Below are 25,566 nucleotides of genomic sequence, written 5' to 3'. Positions count from 1 at the left end.
AGTCATTAGGTTCTGAATAACTGGAGAAAAAGATTTAATTTAATTATTATGTATGAATATCTTTTCAATATCTACACCCAAAACTACTTCAGCCTTCACTTCTTCCCTGATTTTTTTCTTTAAAAAGTCAGAGGGAGAAAAAGCAGTACCATTTCATAGCCAAAGCCTTTCCATTTTGCCAAACCAGGTGTTCCATTCATTTTGCAAAGTGAGAAGCGTTTGAGGAAGAAAGAATAACACAGCCATACTCAGAGTGGGCAAAGTAGTTGCTTCAGAATTTTAGCCATAAGTTCCAATTTCTGTCAAAGTATTGGCCAAAAACAACTCAGAAACATAATATTCCACTAAAGCATAAACCATTTTCTCCCCTCTTCTGAATTTTTGCCATATTACCTACTATTCCAGTAGATTTTTGAGAGGTTAACATTGGACAGAAGGAAAGAAAATCGAATGAATATTCAAAAATCCAGGGTTCTAGTCCCAGTCCTCCCCCCCGACAAACTAGTTGCATAACTTTGCACATTTAACATCTCTCAGTCTCAGTTTCTTCATCTGTAAAATGAGGTGGGTTCAATTAGAGAATTTCTAAGATCCTTTCAGATCTCATTTCCCTCTTCTTTTTCAGATTGGCCGATTCTTCTAGAATTGGCTCTACTTATTCTTCATTCTACAATTTTATTCTCTACCTATTCTACTTGTAGCATCATCTCAAAATTGGCCTTGCTGATTACGTCCTCAACAAGTTGACTACCCCCAGGTTTGAGGTTCCCTGTAGGGTTGTACTCTCAAAAAAAAAAAAAAGTCATACTTCACAAGCCCCCACTGGTGTATTTATTTTTAAGAGTCAGCCAGATGACATAATTACTCAAAACAAAGTCATTTGCTGAGATAGTACTATAAGAAAAGTAGATACAACCCCTTTTCTCCCTAGATCTGAGTTATATTCTCCTACAAATACAGACAGTTTGAGTGGGAAAAGTGAACAAATACACAGAGTACATCAATAGAGAGGTATACACTTAGGGAATACTTGTGGGCAAAAGGGCTTACGCTGCAGGGTCCCAATGTCCTTTTCTCCTCTCATGATATCCTAGTGCTGCTCCTCCCCTCTCTCCCTCACCCTCAGCATACCTGGTGGATTCTCTAGGCCTACTTCTTGTTGGACTTGGTATCCCCTACTGGGCAAGTACGTCTACTTCAAGGTCCAGTGAGGGTAGGGACCAGGGAAGAAAAAGGAATCTCCCCCAGAGTCAATGAATGATTCCCTTTTCAAGGTCCTTCCATAACTATCTCCTCAATTTATAGATCTTGGACACCTCAGAACCATTTTCTACCTCACCTGACTCCCAAAAGAGCATATCTTGCCTTTTAAAGAGACACCAAGGACAAGGCTAAGCCTTTGGCAGGCCAATACTAGCTACTCTCTAATACCTTGAAATTTGATCCAAGACCTTATTCATACCTCATAAAGTGATAACAAAATGAAAATACATCTGACTAATGGACTTTTTACAATGCCTAACACAATAGAAAAAAAGTCATGTTTCACATTCAACATGAGTTTTGTCCAGAAGAGTTTCTATAACAATAAAGCACATTAGAATTTATTTGGGATAAAAAAATAAAATGACTAAGAATGGGTTGTTGGATGCGTACCTTATTGTCTCTGTTACATTCCCCTTGTAGGCTATATTTTTATTCAACTAGCCTGGAGGGAAATCAATTGACCAGGAGCCATCTGATCAACTTCTCCACCTTATCAGCTACTAATCCTCAAATCTGCTTCATTAACCCACAGCTTTCAAAACAGTTCTGCCCTCAGAGACTTGTTTAGAACTGTGGCCATGAACTTGTTCTTTCTATTCCAAATCAGAACTGTTTTCCTCCTTAGGCTCCCAATTGAGAATCCAATTTTTCCCTCTCAGCTCAAAGGCTCATCTATCAAGATAGAAGTCTTATAATAGCAAAGAAACTCCACATGCAACATTGTGCTACCATTCCTGCTTAAGACACATAAAAATAGTGAAATCTCCACTGAAGATGCCAAATACTAATAGTCTATGAGAAATTATGCAAATCCATTTTAGGCAGAATCATACAAGGCACAAATTATTATTTTTTAAAAGGACACCAAGATGGCAAATCTTACTTCTAAATCCCCTGCTAAAGCCTCAGCATCAATGTCAACCCGACCTACTTAGGTAGGCAATTCCAGAAAAGCAACCAAAAAATCAAAGTGAAATAATTCTTCTGCTCACCATACCCAAGTTATAAGGTAAATAAAAGGTCCAAGTCAGGTCCTAATACAGATCTTTTTAATTACGGGAGTACCAGGTCAGGCTATCATCCCTCTCTCTCACTGCATGATTGGGCCACATCCTTTTCTAGTCCCACTTCTTACTCTAGTCCTTACATTCATTCAAGTAGCCGTTGGGAAAATTTTAAAGCCTATTTGCACACACACACAATGTTTTTCCTTCTGGTGATCCACAATTCTGATGATGTTGAAGATTGTGGTATTCATGCATCAAACATCACTGGTAGAATATTAAAAAGATAGGTTTATGTGTCAGAGAGTAGGTTGAAATTATTAAAATTTCTACACAATTTTTCACATGTAACTCAGTTTCCTCTCTCTTTCCTATTTAATTCTGGTCCCAGTTCATTGCCCATCTGTAATGTGTGTCCAATGTACATATACACTAATGAACTTCAATGACCAATCCATCAACTGCATATCACAGCCTAGACAATAGGCATTCTTCATCTACGTGGTTTTTCCCTGGGCAGATTGTTAGAACTCTTGAATAGTTTTGAATCTCATTTAAGAGGCTCCATAGTACTCTCAGACTTGATACAATTGGCACAATATCATCTAATGAACAGGAGCTTTTATAAGACTTCACCATTTACAGAGAAACCAGCTTCTATTTGAATGACATCCTAGATATCTCCTAGGACTATGGAACTTTTGGGAAGTATACATCTCCCTGCATTACTCATTGATTGATAACGATAAGCAGAAGTTATCTTTATGTTTGCATCAATCTAGGCATCTTATATGGTTTTATCACATCCTTGGGAAACACCTTATTGAAGGAGACCATTTAAAGTTTCATTTTGCGTTGAATCAAATACTTAAGAACAAATATTCAAACAATGAGCAATGAGATCCAGTGTATCTAATCTAATATTATCTCTGTACCTTTGAGTCAATTTGTGTGACTGTAAAGATACAGTCTGATGCAGAAGATAATTCGTGAAAGTCAACCTTAAACCATCCCAGGCAGTAGTTTGCAAATCCCCTTCACTAGGGCAAAGCTATTCTAGTCCCATGCTAGTTATGGCTCTGATTTTATCTATAATACAAATACAGACTAAGTCCTGAGATTTTTTATTTGTTTAGTTTTATTTTGTCCATTCTTAAATTTATAGCCTTATCTCTTACTTTATTGGATCTGATCTTATTACCTCTAATGTTCCCTTCAGTATACATGCATAAATACTCATAATGATTCTGTGGTACTAAGAAAGCAGGCATGGGAGTTGGTAGTTATTGGGGGTTTTTTTTCTTCCATAGGAATAGTTCCCATGATTTTTTTTCTGTTTTATGTCTTCTCTTCTTTCACATACTTTGAGAACTGGTCATTCAATGTCCTCAAAATTTTCATTATCTTCATAGACCTTTTCTGTAAATACTTTTTCTAGTCCAGTTATTCTTCCTGTCCATTTTCTTTAGTGACATTTCCACTTCCTGAAACATGGTTATTAGGGTCTAATTACAATAGTTCCAGTCTCACTGATGGAGAAAATGTTGTTGTTGTTATATTCATAAAATTATTAACATAGGCAGGATTTGAGTCCAGGCACTCTGATATCCAATCCAGTACTCTTTCTTCTTGGAAACACAAGAGAATAGAGTGACTCAATGTTAACATGTGGTAAGATGGGATTAAGTCTATCATAGCTTTTAAGTCACACCTTATACAGAGCTTTAATAGCTTAAACAGAGTTTTAATAGCTTAAACTACACTAAGACTTTTTGGACAACCTATATTATAAACTGTGTTGTTAATGGACTGAATTCACAAGTGTAAAAGAAACAAGTTACCAAGTGGAATAGAAAACAAAACCTAGCAATTTACTGCTTACAAGAAACTCCTTGAGAGCACAGGAATTTATACAAATTAAATGTGAAGGACTGAAATAAAATCTATTATACATTAGCTAAATTCAAAAAGGTATAAGTTGAAAGTCATTTTGGATAAGGTGACAGCAAAAAGAAATGCTGTTAAGAGAGATGGACAGGAAAACTAGATTATTATTAAGAATTACACATATAATAAATAGTAACAATATTAAATACATATACACCAAATGATATAATAACAAAGTTCTTAAAGGAAAAGTTGACTAGTTATTAAAAGATCTAAATAGCAAAATTTTGTTGTTTTTTTTTTTAATTGGACCTGTGAATTCATTGGAAAAGGGAAAAAGGAACATTGATACAAAATTATCACAAATTCTGGGAAGAAGTTATATCAATCTCCAACAAATATTCATTATAGTTAAATTAGATTTATACTATGAATAATTCAGCATTATGACATTAGCATAATAAAACATAACACTAGTTTAGACAAAAAGACATTTGATTATATCAATAGATATAATTGAAACTCCTCCACCAAAACATAAAAATGTTTAAAATCCTCATAAAACTGAAAGGGGATTTTCTTGACATGATTAAAAGTATATAAGAGCTATCGATACCTGTAACAGAGAAACACTGGAAACTTTCCCACCAAGATCAGGAGCGAAACAAGGATGCCCACTGTCACCATTATTATTTGATATAGTACAAGACATTCTAACTATAGCAATCTGACAAGAAAAATAAATTAAGGAATAGACATTTACAAAGAGAAGCAATGTGACATAGTAAATAGATTTGGAGTCATGAACCAATCAACAGTATCTTACTAAATATTTACTCTACGTAAAACACTAGAGATTAAAATTTAAAAGACATGCGGTAAAATGTGGTAAGTTTACATCTAGTGGGATAGAACATTGTAGAAACAGGATCTAGACTAAATAAATACACAATGATTTGGGGGAAAGGCACATCACTAACAAGTTAGAGAAATTGGGAAAGGCCTCTTAAAGGAAATAGTACTTGAACTAGAAGACTTGGATTCAAATCCTACCTCTTATGCCTTCTAATTATTAGACCATGGGCAAGTTATTTAAGCTCTGAGCTTCAATTTCTTTATTTGAAGATAGGTGTTAATAGGATTATTGTGAGACAAAAATGAGATAGGGCATATAAAGTGCTTGCAAATTTCACAGCACTATATAAATGTCAGTCATTATTTTTTAAAAAGGTAACATTCTCTATTTGTCAACAATATGAAGGTTTGTTTTTGAGATAGTCCGGAAAAATCTCTTGTTCTAGGCCTAACCTTTCTTGTGTAACCAGCCTTTGGGCAGAAAGATCTGGGAGAAGGACTAAGCTTCATTCCCAAGCTTGCCCCACCCTTCTTGTTGAAAACAAGTTATGAGAAGAAAAGACAGGAGAGTTAATCAAGCAGGAAAAAGTGACTGAAGAACTAAACATGGCCTTGGACAGCATGAGATACAGCAGGGACACTAGAGCCAGGGATCCATAGGTCCAGGGCATTAAGAGCTGGCCCAAAGGCCCAAAGGATGAGACAAGTCTGAGATGCCCTCTACCCACTAGCAAAGCTGTATCCCTATTCCTCTGCCCTTTCCATTTAACCAGGTAAACAAGCTAGTCATTTCATTATCCCTTGTTTTGAATTCAGATCTTATTTGCCTGCTCAGGTCTATCTTGCTCGATAGTGCCACCTGCTGCCTATACTTGCAATAGGTCATCCTTAGTCTAAAACTCGCTAACCTTTGAAACTTTCATGACCACTAATTGACCCCTCCCTGCTTGACACCAGATATAGGAAACCATCTCCATCTGAGTGATACTCCACTCCTTCATATAGAACACCTAGCCTTTTTCTAAACTAATTAATTGTAATACGGAAAAGAGCTCAGACATGCCTAAACAGAACTGGAAGGAGTATAACCTACATGCCAAGTCAGGAGGGTCACTTTTCACTGGGTCATTCATGGCCCACCCTCTTCCAGCTATAACCTGTGGATCACCTCACCAGGGACCTCTGTTGCCTAAATCACAAATGTATTCTCAAGTGGAATCTTTGTCTTTCCAGTGACTATGAAGCAAACATGTCCTTCACCTCTACCCCACCATGACTTCCTCTTCTCCTTGTACCCTTCTCTTCAGATGTCTTATTAAGCACCTTTCCTTGCACAAGTGAAAACATGACAAATCAAGACCTGTTGCTTTTGGCATTGTTAGCCAGTTTGCTTCTTCTATGGAAATCGCCAAATGGAAGTTGGGGAGGGGAAAAGCAAACATAGTAGATGGCAAACTTAGAAAAGCTAGTAGAATAAACTGAAAAATTAATCAAGATAATAAATAGTTTTTGGCAAATTAGCGGGAGAGAAAAACAAATGCACAAATCAGTATGTTAGTAACAAAGATCAAAAGACAGAAAGAGAACTTAAAATAACAAAATGCTTTCAATATCCTGGAATTAACCTAGTAAGACTTACATAAATACAACTGCAAAAAACTATTTTCATATAAATAAAAGATGACTAAGTAGATAGTCAATGTTCATGACAAGGTCATGTAAAAATTGCAAATTTATTATGCTACCAAATAAATCTACCAATTTAATGCCATAATAATGCCTTCCAAATGGAATATTTTCCAGTATTAGACAAAACAAAACTGTCAGACAGCCAGTTAACAAGCACCTAATACGTGCCAGGCATTGTGTTAAGATCTAGGGCTACAAAGAAAGGAAAAAAAAAACAAGCAAAAAACCGAGTTCCTGCTCTCAAGGAGCTCACAGTCTAATAGAGGAGACAACATGCAAACCACTATTACTAACAAGATATATACAGGATTAATTGGAGGTAATCTCAGAGGGAAGACACTCAGATGAAGGAACACTGGGTAAACCTTGCAGAAAATTAAAACTTAGCTGAGACTTGAAGGAAGCCAGGAAGCCAAGAGGCTGACATGAGGAGGAGAGAGCTCCAGAGATGGAGGACAGCCAGTGAAAATGCCTGGAGTCCAAGATGGAATGTCTTGTTCAAGAAATGGTAAAGAGGCCAGTGTCACTGGATCACAGAGTACATTGTGTGTGGGGTGGGGGGGCGGTGTGACAAGCAAAAGGAAGAAGAGGAAGGTATAAGGAACCTGGAAATGTAGGAAAGGGTCAGGTCAAAAAGGGCTTTAAAAGCCAGAGAATTTTATACTAGAGGTTATAGTTAACTACCAGAGTTTATTCATATGGAAAGGGGGGGAAAGTTCAAGAATATCTAGGGAAATGATTAAAAAAAAACAAAACAGGAATGAAGGAGGTTTGATAAAATCAGATTTCAAATTATATTACAAAGTATATGTCAAAACTATATATGCTGCATAAAAAATTGAAAAGTTGCTGAATATTTGATTAAGATTTAGAAAGAAATGCATTCAGTGCTCTAATATCTGATAAATATAAGAATACAAAGTAGTTGGGAAAGAACTCCAAAAATTACTATGAAAACTTGCAGAAAAATAGACTGAGATCCACATTTTACATCATATACCATTATAAATTCAAAGCAGGTTAATTCCTTAAAAATAAAAGGTGATGCTATTAAAAAGGTCCTATAACAAAAAAAACGCTCTTTTATAGTTGTGGATCAGGAAACAATGGATAAGAAAGACTACTTAAATTAGATGAAAATAATAAAGATTTTGAAGAAATAAACTAGAATAAAAAGAAAGGATATTGACTAAGGAAAAAATTTGGCTCTCTAGTAAGAGGTTGTTGTTTACTTGTTTCTACCATGCCTGACTCTCTGTGATGGATGGAATGTTTTTTTGCTGTGAATTTATTTACAACATTTAGGGTTTTCTCAGCAAAGATATTGGAGTGGTTTGCTATTTCCTTCTTTAGCTCATTTTATACATGAAGAAACTGAGGCAAAGAGGGATAAGTGACTTGCCAGCTAGTAAGTGTCTGAAGCCAGATTTGAACTCATGAAGATGAATCTTCCTGACTCGAGGTTCAGTACTCTATCCACTGTACTACCTACCTGCCCTTCTATGTGGGTTCAAATCCTGCCTCTGATAATTACTACCTGTGTGACTGTGGACAAGTCACTTCAACTTCCTGGACTTTGGTTTCAGCTGTAAAATGAGGAAGTTGGTTAAGATTGAAGTCTTTTCCAGCCCTAAATCTATCATCCTTTAATTTTACATAAACTATCTGATAAAGCCCCACATCCAAAATCTATAGGAAATTAACATAAACCAAGAAGATAAAAGTAATTTCCCTATAGATAAGTGTTCAAAACCTATAAACAAAAAATTCTCAAAAGAAACAAACTATCAGCGACCATCTAAAAAGGTGTTGGAATTCACTACTAACCAAAGAAAGGTACATAAAAACAATTGAGATCACTCCACACCTATCAATGATAAAAAGATTCAACAGTAGGAATGAGGGAAACCAAGCACATTAATTCACTGCTGGTAGGGTTGTGATTTTATCCCACCATTTTGAAAAAAGATTTGGAAATGTAAGAAGAGTTATAGTATTGTTCACTTAACAAAGCTAAACTGCTAAAGAGTTTATACTATTACCAAAAAGGTATTTGACAACAACCAAAAAGACTGATCACTATGAGAATATTCATAGTAGCACTATTTGCAAGAGCAATAAATCAGAAAATTGTGGGAATAGATGAACACATCATGATATGTGAACGAAATAAAATATGATTGTGCCATAAGGAATGACAAATTGAAGAATTTAAATATAGGAAGACTTGTAGGAAGTGATGCAGAGAGAAAATAGCAGAACCACAAGAATATATATCTAATTACAATTATATAAAAGATGACAATTTTAAATGGGAACCAAACAAATTCAAAGATATTCATGATACTGGGCAATTCTGTTGGAAGAACATTGTGGGGGGGAGGAGTATTTGAAAGATGCTTTGAGGACCATCTTTCATTCCTTTCCTGGTTCTGCTTCTGACTCTCCAGACTTCACCATTATCCCTTAGCCCCTGTAATTCTCTTCTCCCACTGAAGGGCCCTTCTTGGGCCTCCATTTTGGGAAGGGACTCGGGATGACCATCCTGCATTCCCCATTTGGTTCTGCTTTTGACTTTCTGGACTTTGCCACCAAGTCTCCCCATGATGGTACTTTCCCCTACCCCTGATTTTTAATTCCCTTCTATGTATTGTCTTCTCCTGTTAGAATGTAAGCTCCTTGAGGGAAAAGACTGTCATTCTTTTTGCTTGTATTTGTATCACTAACACTTAGCACAGTGCCATTCTTAATAACTGTTAGTTAACCAACTGAAACTAAATCAATAAAAAAATTTTAAATTAAAACTGACATTTATAGCACTTTAAAGTTCATAAAACACTTTATATACATTATCTCATTTGATTCTCACAACCACCACTAGTGAAACTCAGGCAAGTTAAATGATTTGCCTGTGGTCACACAGCTAATAAGTGTCAGGGGTGAGATTCAAACCAGATCTTGCAAATTCCAAGCCTAGCACTCTATCCATTACGTCACATTGCCTTTGGTAAGAAAAAAGTGAGAAAGAGAAAAAAAAAACATACAGGAATAAGGAGAGATGGAGGTTAGCAAACAGTAGAGTTAAGTGGATTCAAAACTGCTTGAATGACCAATGGTCCAATGGTAACTTGGAAGAAGGCCTTTAGTAGGATACTCTAGGGATCTGTCTTTAACCTTGAACTATAGGGCTACATTTTTATCAATGACTTGAACAAAAGTATACTGTCTATGATGGCATTCATCAGATTTACAGATGACACAAAGCTTAGAAAGATAGCTAACACTGGACCCTAGCCAAGACCCCAAAAGACCTTGACACGCTATAATGACAGAGTGAATATAAATAAGGTAAAATATAATAGCAATAAACACATTTAAAATATCAACTTCTCTAGTACAAGAAGGAGAAGCAGCGGTTAGATGATAGCTTTTAGGGGACTTAAACCTGAGTCAACAATGCTACACAGTAGCCAAAAACTGTGCATTGAGAGAATCTTAGCATCCAAGACTAGGGAAATGACCTTTCTATTTTACTCTGCCCTGGTAAGCCCCATACGTGAAACATGGTTTCAGTTCTGGTTAGTACCTTTTTAGGAAGGACATTAACAAGTTAGAGAGTATCCAGAGGTCGATTGGGATTTTAAGGGGGCTGAAGACTAGGTAAATTTAGTATAGAGTGGTGAAGACTAGGGGCAGCTAGGTGACAGTGCAGATAGAGCCCTGGGCTTGGAGTCAGGAAGATTCATCTTCCGGAGTTCAAATTTGGCCTCAGAGATATACTATCTGTGTGACCTTGGACAAGTCACTTAATCCTGTTTGCCTCAGTTTCCTCATCTGTAAAATGAGTTGGAGAAGGAAATGGCAAACCACTCCAGTATCTTTGCCAAGAAAATCCTAAATAAGGTCATGAAGAGTCAGACATGACTGAACAATAAAAGTCAAGACTTAGAGGAGAGGGGGATCCATTAGCCACCTTCAAATATCTAAATACCTGCCATGTGTAAGAAGGATTAGATTTGTCCTATTTAGTCCTGGATGGCAGGACTAGGAACAATGGATAGAAGCTGCAGAGTGGTAGATTTAGACTTGATGTGAAGGAAAAAATTTCCCAACCAACAATGGGGTAGTAGAAGAAAGGACACCACACTGAGGTCTTTGAGAAAGAGGATGTATGGTCACTTGTTGGGAAGGTGTAGAGGGGAATCCTATATAGGTACAGGCTGGACTAGGTGATCTCTGGGGTTCCCTTGCAATACTGTCATCATGTAAGCACTAGATTTAGAAGCAGAGTGCCTGGGCTCAATTCCCAGCTTTCTTCTTATGACCTTGGGCAAGTCACCACCCCATGCCTCAGCTTCCTTGTCTGTAAATTAAAAGGCTGAACTAGATAATCCTAGGACTCTCTCATAGAATCCAGATATTTTCCCCAGTGACATCTCAAGGGTAACCTGAATTTGGGAGTTGGAGTATTAGGTAAAGTCATGAACAGGAGCAAACAAAGTAGAAAGTTAATTGGGTTTTAACATAGCACTTTTTAATAGTCTTTATAAACGCATATTTGTAAAGTCTCAAAATACCATCTTTTACAGGACATAGGCACTGGCAATGAAACAATTCAAATGTGTTATCAGACTCAAAGCTTTAGGAGAGAGCAGTACAAAAGAGACATGAGGAACATAATTTTCCAACCTTGCCCAGAGGACACTCCAGCTGTGGAGACAGGTAAACAAGGGATAGTGCTCTGGCACTGCTAGAAAGTGGCCCAGGACTTGCCCAACTTACTTCATGAAGATATCTGGCCAAAAAGTTGACTGAAGTTTATTGAGAAACTCCAAAAGAGTATTTGTGGCTCCACGTACAACGGCTATTGATCTTTCAGAAAGGCCTAGGACGGAAGATTTAATGGAGTGGTTCCCAAACTTATTTGGCCTACCACCCCCTCTAAAAAAAACAAACAAATATTAGAGGCCCCCCTGGAAATTTACTTTCTTTAACCCTTTAATTTTTTAAAATTGAATCATATATATATATATATATGTGTGTGTGTGTGTGTGTGTGTGTGTGTGTATGTACATATATATATATATTTAAAATGATGTATCTTAAATTTAATAACTTATTTTAAATTTCTGGGTTTTTTCCTGAATTGAATTGAAATTTTGATAATACAATATTGTGTCATGTAATCATATATTATCACATTGTGAACAAGTCATTACACACACATATTCCTACTGACACATGCTGGACTTCCCCACAATGCGCAACACCCTTACCTGCCAACACTTGCTTGTTAAGACCTGTCAGTAGACTTGACCATTGATGGATTATAACTTGCATTTTATTGGTTTATTTGGAAAATAATGTAATCGCTACAACTTGAACTCTTACACAACAGATGAAACATGAATGAATGGTTGTTCAAAATTTTCTTATCTTCTCTTTTTTCCTTATGCTTCTATCACCCCCTTATTTTTATTTAACAGCCTCCAATTGCACCTGAGGCTACTACTGCCCCCCCATCATACCAGCGCCCCCTAGGGGGAGGTATCTCCTACTTTGAGAACCTATGATTAATGCTTCTAATAAGTGTCTGGCACATACTGGTGAGATAATCCTAGGGAAATGGCTTCACTTCTTAGTGTCTCGAGTAACATTAAGAGTGTATGCTAATCTACATTAGTAGGGGATATTTCCTCACCAGGAGTACTCTAATCCAATTAAATCATAGGCCTGATTCAAGTTTTGAAAAATGAAATGTGTTAGGTATTATTTACACAAGAACCTCAAAGGAAATATACGAATATTACAATGAAAATAGATATGAAAAGCAAAAGTCAACTAATTGGTACAATGAACTTCATTTAGCAGGTGTGTAAGAGAGAAAACGAGAAAGAGACAAAGAGACAGAAAGAGAGAGAGAGAGAAGTTGCTTGCCTTTTTGAGGGGTGAGGGAGAAAATGGAGGTGTTAAATGGAGATCTAATTTTCCATCTACCCTGTAACTACTAAATCTATTCCACCTTGAATCATGATCCCTGCTGAGCAAATATTGTACAATACTAACCCTGTTTGGCAGGCCTTGGGAGCTGCACTGATCGATTTCTCTTCAGCAAGTCAGCCCTTGTCCTTCCCGAAACAGCTCTGCAGTGACAAATGTTGAAGGAGGGGGCCTTCCAGCCTGATGCTCCAAGCTGCAATGCCAGAGACCTGGCTAGCTGAACAATTAAACCTCTATGCGATTCAGAGAGAAAAGGGACCTGTACCTGCTAAAAAGGAGAGGTGAGTGGGGGGGGAAATCAGCTCAGAAGCAAATATTCTGGCACGAATCTTCTAACCAGAAGCTTTTGACCTAATCACCTGCTAGATGAACAGGTGGACAACTATATTCAGTCCATGGTATCATTAAGATTACCATTTGAATCAGCCAATGGTATTTTCACCAGGGCCTTGCATGTGCATCTCAAATCAATATTTATTAAGCATCAACTAAGTGTCAGGCCCTGTGCTAAATACTGGGGATTTGAAAGGAGGCAAAAGATAGTCCCTGTCCTGAAAGAGCTTACAATATAATGAGAGAGAAAACATGTGAACAAATATATACAAAGCAAGTGCTCCCCTCCCCCCCAGGTGTGTGTATACACACACACACACACACACACACACACACACACACACACACACACGATAAATAGAAAATAATTAACAGAAGGAAAACATTGGAATCAAGGGGGGGTTGGGGAAGTTTTCCTGTAGGAGGTGGGATTTTAGTTGGGACTTAAAGGAAGCCAGGGAGGTCACAGCAGAGGAAAGAGTATTCCAGGCATGGGGGACAGCTAGAGAGAATGCTTCGAGCTGAGAGATGGAGCGTCTAGTTCATAGAGCAGACAGGAAGCCAATGCCACTGGATCAAAGAGGTAAAGTAAAAGAAGACTGGAAAGGTGGGAGGAAGCTAGGTTATGAAGGGTTTTGAATGCCAAACAGAGGATTTTGTATTTGATCCCAAAGGCAATAGGAAACCACTAGAGATTATTGTATGGAAGGATGACATGATCAGACCTGCACTTTAGTGATTTAGCTGAATGGAGGATGGATTGAAGTGGGGAGGGTCTTGAGGCCGACAGTGTTCAAGTTAGGCCCCTCTACCTTTCATTCCCACCAGGAGCTTCTCATGCAAGTCTCCCCATCCTACTACCACATTTACAAGGCAGGTGTCAGAGAGCCTCAAGGCACAAATTCAACTTCCTGTCCCCATTGCCACCTTTGACAGAGACAGAATACTTGAGAAGAAAGTCAGAGTACTAGACTTCCAGTTCTTAACTTCTTCATAATCATTGTACTCACCAAAGTCTTTGACTATTGACTGATTGGAAATCTGCTATTGAACCACATGATATCACAGAATATGCAAAGGCTTTCTATTCTGTTATATAAACAGGACTCTTTTTAAATTATAGAGCAGCACCATGATAAAATGAATATAAGGTTGGTCTTGGAGTCAAGAAGACTCAGGTTCAAGTCTACTTCTGAAACATACTAGCTGTGTGACTATAGGCAAGTCATTGAACTTCTCAGTTCTCTCCTAAATTACAGACAATTGACTTATTTACATCTATGGAAGGAACTTTCTTTCCCAATGGAATTACCATCCTAGACCAAGAAAAACAAAAACTGAACTGCCATAGCTAGAGCAAATTGTGGATATTCAGGGTTGGGGGGAGGAGGGAAGAGAAGGAGCAAACCATAAAGAAGAGCAGAATTGAAGCCAGTTTCTCCCCCTCCAAATTTTGGGACATTTCATACCCTAAGTTTGGGTCATATTCTTGGGTGTGACTAAAACTGGAAGTGTTTTCATAGAATTTTAATGGAAGATAAGAGCTAACCCCCACTCTTGACCCTTTTAACATTCGCCAGAAATTTCTTAAATCTTCTCATCACCACCTAATTTAGAGTTCATTGTCCATAAACTGTGAGTTGCTTTTTTCCACATGGTATCTGGGTAATGACCATCATGCAGGAGTCACCATTTTCTAGATGCACTTCGAATTGCTCTGTAAAATTATCCTCTTTTACTTCTGTACAAAGTTTCTCACTGGAGAAGTTCCAGAAAATTATATTGAACTAAAGAAACTAAAAAAAGAAAGTTTCTTTTATTTTGAAGAATCCTAACATTACAAGTATCTGCCCTGAACTGAGACCCTCTTTTCCTGTAAAAAAATCAAGGACTTCCTATAGAACAGATATAAATTTGACGCTTTATAGTCACTGATGTCCAATGTCAAACAAAAGTCAAGAATTTCATGAAAGCACAAAATAAATGGAGCAAATATTGGGGATAAATTCCCCTCGGGGGAACTTAATTAGTGAGTCAGATAAAGTTAAACCCAAAGGGAACAGTCTTGATTTCCTAGAAAGTCTGCTAAAAATGCCAATTTTCTATTTACTGTCACTCAAAAGATGAACCAAAGATATACAGGGATGCCCCATAGGAATATTGTAACAAGCCAGATATTTTTTCTTACTCTTATCACATTGCTGCTCTTGGTCACCTCTATAATCATTGAGTAGATATAGAAAGAAAACAGAGTCTTTGATAACTATGAGACTCTAAAGATGATAGGTTTAATATCAAGGAGAGGATAAGACAGGAGAATTATCTACTTCCTCCTCCATGCTTCAAAAAAGCAGCTACCCCCCACAAGACTTGATTGACTTCAGGGGACTAAGACATGAGCCATTAAGTGGGTTTTCCTGTTGCCTGAGGGCCATCTATGAAGAGTCAGCATCCCTCAGACTTGGTAGATGACCTACTGCCATGCAATTCTCCACTTTTTGCTGATAAAATGTATTTATTTATGGAGACAAGGGGTAGAGGTAGGAGAAGTCTACCTTAGCCAGTCCTGTATCCTTACTGAGTATCCTTTCCATTCTATGGTTAAGTAAACCTCCTTTTGTTAACTGCTAGATTGTCTATGTATATCTAATTTTATTCCAATCTAGAACCTGAGCTACCAAACTGTCTGATTTAGGTATGGTCAATTACTTTTTGGATGATTATGTCAGGATAAGCTCCAAAAGGCACCATGTTTGAAACTGAGGAAAGGTTATGCAGATGCAAAGAATGGGACAATCAGATAGCCAGATACAGTAGTAGTGCACTATATGTCAAAAGTCCTTCTGGTAACACATGGAGAATTCCTTCAATGGGACAAAAAGAAGACCCCCACTGACCAGAAGGAATTAGTTTGTTTTATGCTAAAGGAGGTTGACATGCAATTTAAAGATAGTGCCAGGGGGAGCACACTTTGAAGGTTGTTAACAGTTATAAAGAAAATTTAAAAAAAAAAAACCCTAGTCTAGTACTTTTCAACAACTAAGGATAGAGCTCTTGGTTTTTAAGGATCATGACACAAGGGTAGGGGGGCAGATGATGGATTTATTAACAGTACAAGTGAAAGGGGCAATGCTTATGGGGGCAGGGACTGTCAGGCTACAGGCAGGACATATGGTCTATAACCTAGAGGTTTAACTGGAAAAGGTGTTAGGTCCTGTTGAGATTCAGGCTATAGAGTAAGAGAATAGGAGTGAAAGTGAAGAGAACTGGGAGCCATCACTGGTGGTACAAAAGCTTTGGGCATATATTATTACTATTTATACCTTCCCCTTCAGGGTTCAGGGTGGGGGAACATGGGGGAGGGGGTTACATTTATTGCCAAGCATCTAAGGAAGTTGCAGAAGTTTAAACAACAATTTGATGAGTCACGGGAACAATGGTAGTTGAGGTTGTGGTCCAATGGAGGAGCCATTTTGGAGCTCTCCACAGCTGAGTTCCAAAGACTTGGGGAGTTTACAGAAGACTTACTTTTGCAAAGCAAATTAAAGAAGTTAGAGACCTTATAAAGGCACTATTATTTGTCCCTTTTAGGTAACTGAGAAGGAGAATTGTACATTCCTGGCCCCATAAAGATGGATCCCCATTGTATCTGGTTCCCTAATGAGCATCTGCAAGGGAGGAGGTAAATTTCCTAAAAGAGATGAGTTTGGCAGACCAAGTCTGTGTCCCCTAAACCCTACCCCAACACAAACACATAGCACACCACGTCCTATAGTCAGCTTGTGTAGGGGGCAAGTAGATCCCATCTTCTAGATGGAACTTGGTCCAAATGGCATCAGGCTTTAGCTATGGACCTATGCATGTCAACAGGTGAAATCTGAGTAGAAGATCAGGACAGCAGCGGATAAGTATAGCTGTCAGTGCAAACAGTATTCTGGAAATGACCAGAGGATGAGTGTGCCACAGCTGAGGTGGAAAATTTCCTCTCCTAGAGGGGGTTTTGTTATGGCTCATGAAACTTAGGGTTGATAAGGAGATTGCCAATTTATATGAGTGCTAGTAAAATTGTATTCTGATATCTGAGATCAAGTAGGTAAGGACCCTTCTGCCCTACCCAAGCTTAAGGCATCCCCTCAAGCCCCTAGTCACTTGAAGTCCTGAACCACTCCAGTCTGTGTACCCAGACTTGAGGAGCTTCAAGGACAATGGCCAAGACCAAAGTTCCTTTAAGGCTAAGTTCATCCTAACTGTAAGACTTCAAGGGCATCAGAACTTATATGCCCAGGTCACACTTGCTTGGAAAGGGAAGGGCCTTCAAACATACAAAGGGCTCCCAGACATCGGCATCCCAGATTATGCTATTATACCAGGGGGCCCTTAATGGTATCATAAAGGCATCCCAGTTTCCATGGAAGGTTTCAAGGAACAGATTACGAAGGAATGTGGGAAGATCCCATCAGAATAGCCATTACATCTGGAAATGGGCACTATGAGTTCTTGGGAATCAGTACTCCATATGATCCTTTTGGCCACCTCCAACCCTGTTATTGTGTGCCGAGTCAAATGGAAACACTTAGAATTGCCTGAACCATCCCATATAGGTAAGACCAAACAATGTAAGATCTGGGATGGAAGAAGGGTGAAAGATATTTCCTCCCTAGTGATGGATGTGGGGCAGCTAGGTGGCACAGTGGATGTAGCGCTGGACTTGAGTCAGGAAGACCCGAGTTCAAATCAGGCCACAGACATTTATTAGTGTCTATGTGTGACCCTGAGCAAGTCACTTTACCCTATTTGCCTCAGTTTCCTCATCTGTAAAATGAGTTGGAGAAGGAAATGGCAAACCACTCCAGTATCTTTGCCAAGAAAACCCCAAATGGGGTTATGAAGAGTCAGACACAACGGAAATGACAGAACAACAAAGTGATGGAGGTGAAGAAGGCTGCATTTCCCCTTACAACAACCCTGTGTTGCTGGTGAAAAAAGGCAAATGATAACAGTGGACTAGAGAGAGCTGACCAAAGTTTTCAGACTCTTCACTGCAACCATTCCTGACTTCATCAACGTAGGAAATCTGACAGCCCAGGCAGCTAGTGAGAGACATGAAATTATTGAAGTCATCAATGCTTTTTCTTTATTCCTGTGGCTAAAACCAGTCAGAAGTTGTTCATTTGTCACCTGGGAAGGAATCCAGAATACCTTCCCTATCCTTCCCTAGGGCTGGCTACCTGAACTCTCTGCATTCTGCTGCAATTTGGTGTGCAGAAATCTGAAAGAAGTTTTCCTTCTTGGGGATATTGATATCCACCTCTGCACAGTAATGACACATGCCCTAGGTCAGGCAGGAACAAGAGATGGAAAGTCATCCCTAAAAACAGCCAGGTACCAACCCACTCAGTCAAGTTATGGGGAAAGAATGAATAGGAAAAACTCAGATGATTCTGGACAATCGAGAATAAACTACTAACAACTGCATCCCCACACCCGAAAAACAAAGTCCAGAGGTCTATTGGGCTCTTTGGGTTTTGGAGAACCCACATTTTTTATCTGGATGTACTGATGGCCCCATTTACTAAGTCACCATACATATGCCTCTTCTGGGGGGGGGGGTGTCAGAAGAATTAGGAAGATCTGTATCAGGTCCAGCAATCTGTTTTTTAAGGTTTCATTTCATATGAGAGGATGGAGCCTTTAGCAGGCATCTCGGCATGGCCAAACCAAAGGACCGGCAGGCTTATGGCTTCTAGAATTTCCCCAAGTGGCCATTCATGAGACCACTTTTGAAAAGCAGTGACTCAGCTACTACTAGGCCCAAGTTGCTAATGAACCAATAATTTTGGTCATTCTATCATTCTTTAGCAAGAGTTGTTTATTAAGAGTTGGGTGATACAAGATAGCCATTCTAACAAGAGAGTCAGTGCACAAGATTCTTCTGTTAAATGGAAATGGTACATTAAATATCTCACCTAGTTCCTTAGGTGTTAGTACCGTTCAAAAATAGGTCTTGACTCTGCCAGAGACAGGGACTTCCAGTCCAAGTCTCAACACCCTTACTCCTCCACTAACCCAGTGGGCCCCTATCTATGAGGACCCAGATCTTGAGGAATACCATTTTGCCTGGTTCACCAAGAGCGTCATCTGCTACTAGAGAGGAATGCTCAAGTGGACTTCAGTGGCCATTAAGAAAGGAAGAAAAGAAGGCAGGAAATAAGTATTTATTAAGTGCCTACTATGTGCCAGGCACCGTACTAAGCACTTTACAAATATCACCTCATTTGATTTTCACAACAACCCTATGATATTGGGTTATTATTACAACCCAATAATGTGGACATTATTATCCCCATTTTGTAGATAAGGAAACTGAGACACAAGTTAAGTGACTTGCTCAGGGCCATATAGCTAGTATGTGTCTGAAGCTGGATTTGAATTCGGATCTTCCTGCAGGCTTAGCACTCTACCTACTGTACCATCCAACTTTTGTTGTTCACTCATTTCAGTTGTGTCAGACTCTCTGTAACCTTATTTTAGTGTTTGTTTTTTTGGCAAAGATACTGGAATGGTTTGCCATTTCCTTCTCCAACTCATTTTATAGATGAGGAACTGAAGCAAACAGGGCTAAATGACCTGTCTAGGGTCACACAGCTATTAAGTGTCCAAGGTCAGATTTGAACTCAGGAAGATGAGTCTTCCTGACTACAGGCCCAGTGCTCTATCCATTGTGCTACCAACCTACCACCTACCACTAATCAGGTAATGAAGGATATCCTGTAGAATAAGTGTCCAGTCAGATCCTAACAGGGGCCTCTACTGTGAGGCCCTAGGGAGGCTTGAGGGACCTTGAGGTAGATAAAAATTTCATCTATAATTATTCTTGGCAGTAGCCATGGAACCGGCTAAGTGGTTTGGAGCCTAGAGAGAACAAAACTGGACAATCTAAGTTTCTATTTCTGGGGGTTGATTCCTGAGGGTCAGAAATTATCTTGATGCCTTCTCCCAACACAAAATTGTTTGTAGGACATCAAGGCTCATCAGACACATCATATACCCTCTGCTAAAGGCTGGGTACTGGAGCCAAAGACAATCTGGACATGGGGGCTATGATGCCATCTTGCAACAGGTGTGACACCATATGATCCCCTTAAGAATGAAGCAATGGTGCTTCTCATACCAATCGATGCCCACTTCCAAAAGACTAGCATGGCATGATAGTGCATGGTTCCCCACCTGCCACCAGATTACATGGACCCCCTTCCTTCATCTCAAGGCAAGAGGTTTGCCTTTTTTCAGCATATGCTATCATTGTGCCAGTCAAGTCTGTCACTGTGGTAGCCACCACCAAAGTTCTCACAGAACATAGCTTTCTTCCTTGATATACCCCACCCCTGAATCATTGCCTTTGATCAGGGCACCTACTTCATCCTCATGGATGTCTATAATTGGGCATCACATCTCCTGAATTTTAACCTTTCCTGTACCATTTCCATCCTACTTTGAGTGTTGAAGATGAGGATGGGCTCTTGAAACAATAGCTTTGTTATTATGTCCCTATTTGTCATAGCTCCCTGCCCCACATCCCATAAGCTATGTCTTCAACAAATTGACATAGTCTAGGAAGGGGGAAGTCTCTCTGGTTCATTGGCTTCTGGCAGACTTAACAGATAAGGATAGGCTGACTTTAGACATTATCTTGGTAGCTTCCTCTCAGGCTCTTCCTTATTCTATCTCCTGTACAGTTTCCTGGACCTCAAGGTTCCAGATCCCTCAGAGGAGTCTGTGCAACCTGAGGAAATGACTCACTCAGAAGATCTCCTTTACTCCAGTGTGGTTCACATATCTTCTAGGAAAGTGTTTCAGGGACCATAGGGTGGAATTGTGAGGTCTGTTGGTTTCTAACAATATGTGGGAAAGTAAAGCTGTATCTGTGTAACCATGATCATCGCGAATTTACCAGAATGAAAGGAGATCCTTTAGCCAACTTGGTGGCAAATCTGAGCCCCTGGATGAAGATGAGAGTGAGTCTTTACCCAGCCCTTGTGGAAGTAGGAAACAACCCCTCAGCAGAGGCCTCCAAATGGGCAAAAAGTTGGTATCTTTGATATGACAGAGCTCCCAGGGAGGGGGAGATTTGGGATGATGGGCCAAGGAACAATGACTGACTGGTCATTCAGGAGGAGTGTGAGTATCAACTCAGATCCTGGGACAAGTTATATACAAGAGAGTTATTTAACTCCAGAAGACTTTGAGCCACAATGAGAACCGTTGACCGGGATAAAATATCATGTGTTGTTGTTCCGATGTTCCCGGTGCTGCTCCAGTTCTTTGTCACTGCTCTGCAACAAGAAACCCACTGTGAACTGCAGAGATTTGGTGTCACCCACCATATAGGTCAGATCTTTAAGATCTGGGACTTGGTCCTTTCATGGGAGGGGAAGGTGAAACCTAAGATTTCTGGTCTTTATTCTCTTTCATATTCTGCCACTTATTCTGGAGACCCTCGATCTGCTTGTTTGCAATTTGTGTGAGGCTTTTTTGGGCTGTCTTTTTGTTAGTTTTCCCTTTTGTTTCTCCAATGCTGTCTATGCTTATCATTTTCCAAAGATTCATACTGCCCAATATGGGCCCTAAAGCCATTTAAGCAGTGAAAGATCTGCTAGAAGACCTTTAGGACCTGGCCACTGTTGTATGAAATGTGAGAGGTACAGTATCTACCATGCCATGCGGAAGGTTTTGAGTCAAGAAGACCTGAATTCAAATCCTGCCCCAGAAACTTATTAGCAGTATGACCCTGGGCAATAACTTAACCTCTCTCCACCTCAGTTTCCTCAACTGTAAATGGGGATAATAGTAGCACTACCTCACAAAGTTATGAAGATTATATGAGAAAATATGTATAATGTACTTTGTAAACCTTAAAGTATTTTATAAATCTTAGCTGTGCTAGTTTTTTTTTCCCCCTAAAAGGCAAGGAAGCTATCCTTGAGCCTTGATTGGTCCAGAGAGCCAAGGCTTGAGCCATTGATACGATTTCCTGGTTGCTTAAGGGCATTAAAAGAAGCCAACCCGCGGAGAGTCAGAGCCCCTCAGACTTGGTGAAAGCCCCACTGTCACACAAGCCATCACACTCTGCTGACCAGATCCATTTCTCTACAGAGACAAAGGGGGCAGCATCCACCTGAACCAGTGCCGTATCCTTTCCACACCATGGCTAAGTAAATCTTCTTTTGTTAACTATTAGATGGTCTAGAAGTGTCTCCTTTTATTTCAGCTTCAAACCTAAACTCCCAGGACAATCCGAGTCAGGTTTGGCCTATAAGACCTTTAAATAGGTATAATTTCAATGCTTAAAATCTATTAAATAACTTAAGACAGCCACAAACTCAGAGGATTTACTCCTGGTACAATCCTAAATATACCACTGGCTCGCGTGTTTGAGGGGTTAGGAGTGGGTGGGTGTGAGCGGAAGGCACAGAAGCCTATTCAATTTATTGTTCATGTACCACCACTTGTATTGAATTGATGAGCTAAAGGAGCTGGGGGTGGAGGAGAGAGGGGGAGATTCATCAATTGCTCAATTCACTTACTGAGCAATGATTTATTAAGAGCCTACTGTGTATAGAACATAGTATTAGGCACTGGGGGAAATACAAAAATGCAAATAACTGTAGTACAAAATAAAAGACATAAGAGCTACATTTCTCAAAAAATGATTTTATTCTAAAGAATAAATGGAGAGAGATGACTTACAAAGCTAGGAATGTAAAGCAAGATTTCACCCCCAAACCATTCATTTGTTAGATAAACTAATTTTGGCCATCATGGTGGGGAGGCTGGCATCTTTATTTTATTTGGGAGAGCTCTAGTCTATTTCTCCAGTCTTTGCTGTTCCTAATTAGTTGGAGGAAACACCCTTATTCACCGGTGACAACCTCTCAGTTTAAGAGGCTTTCGTATCAAATCAAGTGGCTTCATTTAAAAGACATCCTCATCTACATCCATAAAAGTCACTCACACAGAGAGCCCTTACTTGCTCTAACCTTGAAAATCCTGCTGCCAAGGATTTAGGACACACACTGGGTCTAATCGGTCACATTTTAACTGCTGCTGTTACACATCTGGTCATAAAAGCAAGGTACAGCCCAACACAGACAAGCACTTCTCTTTCCTAGAGTAGCTAGAACACTGATCTCACAATGATAAAGGGGCTTCAAACGAAATCACTATGTCTGATGAGTAATTAAGTCTCTCCATGCCTTGCCATTTTCTCTTCTTTCACACCCAGGTTACTGCTATAAAGATGATTCTCATATAGCAGTGAGGGGTTAAAAAAAATTCTGAGATTTTAAAACAGATACAAGAGAAAAGCCAGGGAGATTATCTAGCAGAGCACACACTAACAGAAGAGTCAGTTGGCTTTCACAAAAATCAAGTTTACTTTTTTTTTTTTTAAACATCTTGAACATTCATATTGACTTGGGATAACAGTTATTCCTAGGTACAGATAAGTAAATAGTTCATTTCTGGGCTGGAGATGGTCTGGAGTTTGCGAAAACTGAACTGTTAAAGACGACAGGATGATTTTATTTTACCCTAAAATTATAGGAGGGAAATCTATAAAGGAAATTCACAACAAGTTGTTTGTGGATATAGTGCACTAGGGACAATCCTGTTCTCCGAATAAGAATTGCATTTTATCCCTCTTTCCAAACAGAGCAAAGGTCAGAATCATACAATTTCCAAACAGAGTAGTGTTGGAAACATGCAGAGTTGCTACTTCATGCTGCACATTTTTTCTTCTATTCCCTCACTATAAAGCTATTCACTACCCCACCCCTAGCATTTCAGTTATGCCCTACATATGAACACCAAGATTTTCTTTTGATTTAATTAGAAATGTTCATTTAAGAAAAACGCCACAAGATCTTGTTTGCTACTGGATAGATAACTTAAGGGGCAGGGGGAAGGTGGGGGACGAAGAGGAGTACTGTTCCCTGCTAGAGCCCCTAGCACTGAGGAAGCAGTTGCAGGTTGTGACAACAGGAAACCGATACGTTAGGTGAGACTCCATAGCAGGAATCAGCAGGAATTGGGGCAATCAGCAAAGTTGTGGAAAGGAAGGATGCTGGAACAACTGGAGCGATAGTGAAACTAGTAATCAACCACAAAGCAGGAGAGAACCCCGAACACCTTTAGATCCAAATACTTTGGGAGAAGGGAGGTGGGGGGAAAAACCACATCTCTAACTTAGCTGTAGTAACCTGACAGTCCCAGAGAAGCTGCGGCAGAGTAAGAGGAAGCGGCTGAAGAAAACCCGCTCTGTTTCAGGCTCTTCTCAAATGAAGCCAACAAGAGCACGAACTGGAAAGCGGGGAAGTGAATAGACCTTTGCTCTTTTTTAAGCGGTAAGGAGACATGCTACTGGAACTAGGCACAGCTGCCTCTTCCCAGGTGGGAGGGTGAGAGGGGCTGGGACGGAGGAGCAGAGGCAGGGCTTCGTCTCCGCGTCCCTCTGCCTGCTCCGGGGAGACCACCGCCCCCAGGGAGACGGCTCCGCAGGCACGCACTTACCCGGGGTCCGGTAGCTCTGTGGCTGGGAGTCTGCGGGAGATGCACCAGCACCAGGAGCAGCTGGGAAGTCACCAGCCGGCCCCAGCGCCCGGGAAGCATTTTGACAGCGACGGTCGTGGGGTGGGTAGCAGGCTCCGCACACACCGCCTCCCCACCCCCTGCTTCGTCCCCGGAGGAGACTCGCGGTTCGTGGGAGAGGAGGGAGGTCCCGATGCGAGTGCTCCTGGAGGCTGCTTTCAAAAAGCACAGTCATGAAACAAGGAGCCGGCGGGGATGCGGAGGCAGGCGGGGAGCCCGGGCTGCAGCCGACCGCGAGCGCGTGCTCTTCTCAGGGGGCTCGGCTGAGCTCTGCCAGTCCCACGGAGGTAGCAGGTTAAAAGCCTTATCCCTGGGCCATGAGAATCCCCGTTATAAACTCTGGGAGGGGCGGGGCTGGGCAGGCCTGATGGACGGCTAGGAAGGCCAGTAGCGGTCGAAACCATGACAAGTGAAAGCCAATGGGAAAAGGAAAGGAGGGGGAAGGGTCGTTCCCCCCCCCCCCCATCTTCCCCACACTCCTCCGCTACTTCGCTGGACTTGGTCAAAAGAACTGGGTTGCCCAGTCTAATTCTGGAGCAGAGAGGATGAAAAGAAAACCTCTGCTCTCTGCGTTTCTCCCTTGACCCTCTCACCCTCAACTTGGACAGGGTTTACACAACCTCCCACCCCATTACCCCATGAAAAGCGGTAACTAATGGGCAGTTGTATAATAGTCACACAAAACGCTTTACCATTATTGAAGTACTTTTACATTCTCAACGGCCCTGTGGGCTAGCAGGGTAGGTCTTCACTGTTCCCATTTTAAAGACGAGAAAGCTGAAACTAAGGGAAAGTATAACCAAGGTCTCACAGCTAGTGGTGCCAGGGACAGGCCTCAAACCCTCCTCCCTTGATTGTCCCGTGTTTTTTCTACTAATTTCTGTAG

General features: G+C 40.2%; 1 protein-coding gene across 3 annotated transcripts in view; it reads right to left on the bottom strand.

Annotated features, from left to right (window-relative positions):
• Positions 1-24,910, bottom strand: part of LOC114030005 (SPARC-related modular calcium-binding protein 1) — a 195,067-nt gene extending 170,157 nt beyond the window's left edge. For all 3 annotated transcript variants that reach the window (XM_027844663.1, XM_027844665.1, XM_027844666.1), the window contains exon 1: positions 24,603-24,910. In XM_027844663.1, the coding sequence (XP_027700464.1) occupies positions 24,603-24,701 (99 nt within the window). In that variant the 5' untranslated portion in view covers positions 24,702-24,910. The remainder of the gene's footprint in view (positions 1-24,602) is intronic.
• Between the last annotated feature and the right edge of the window lie 656 nt (positions 24,911-25,566).

This window comes from Vombatus ursinus, unplaced genomic scaffold (genome assembly GCF_900497805.2).
Source record: "Vombatus ursinus unplaced genomic scaffold, bare-nosed wombat genome assembly UNPS02014945.1, whole genome shotgun sequence".
NCBI classification, from domain to species: Eukaryota; Metazoa; Chordata; class Mammalia; order Diprotodontia; family Vombatidae; genus Vombatus; species Vombatus ursinus.
This window is presented reverse-complemented; position numbering and strand designations above follow the sequence as displayed.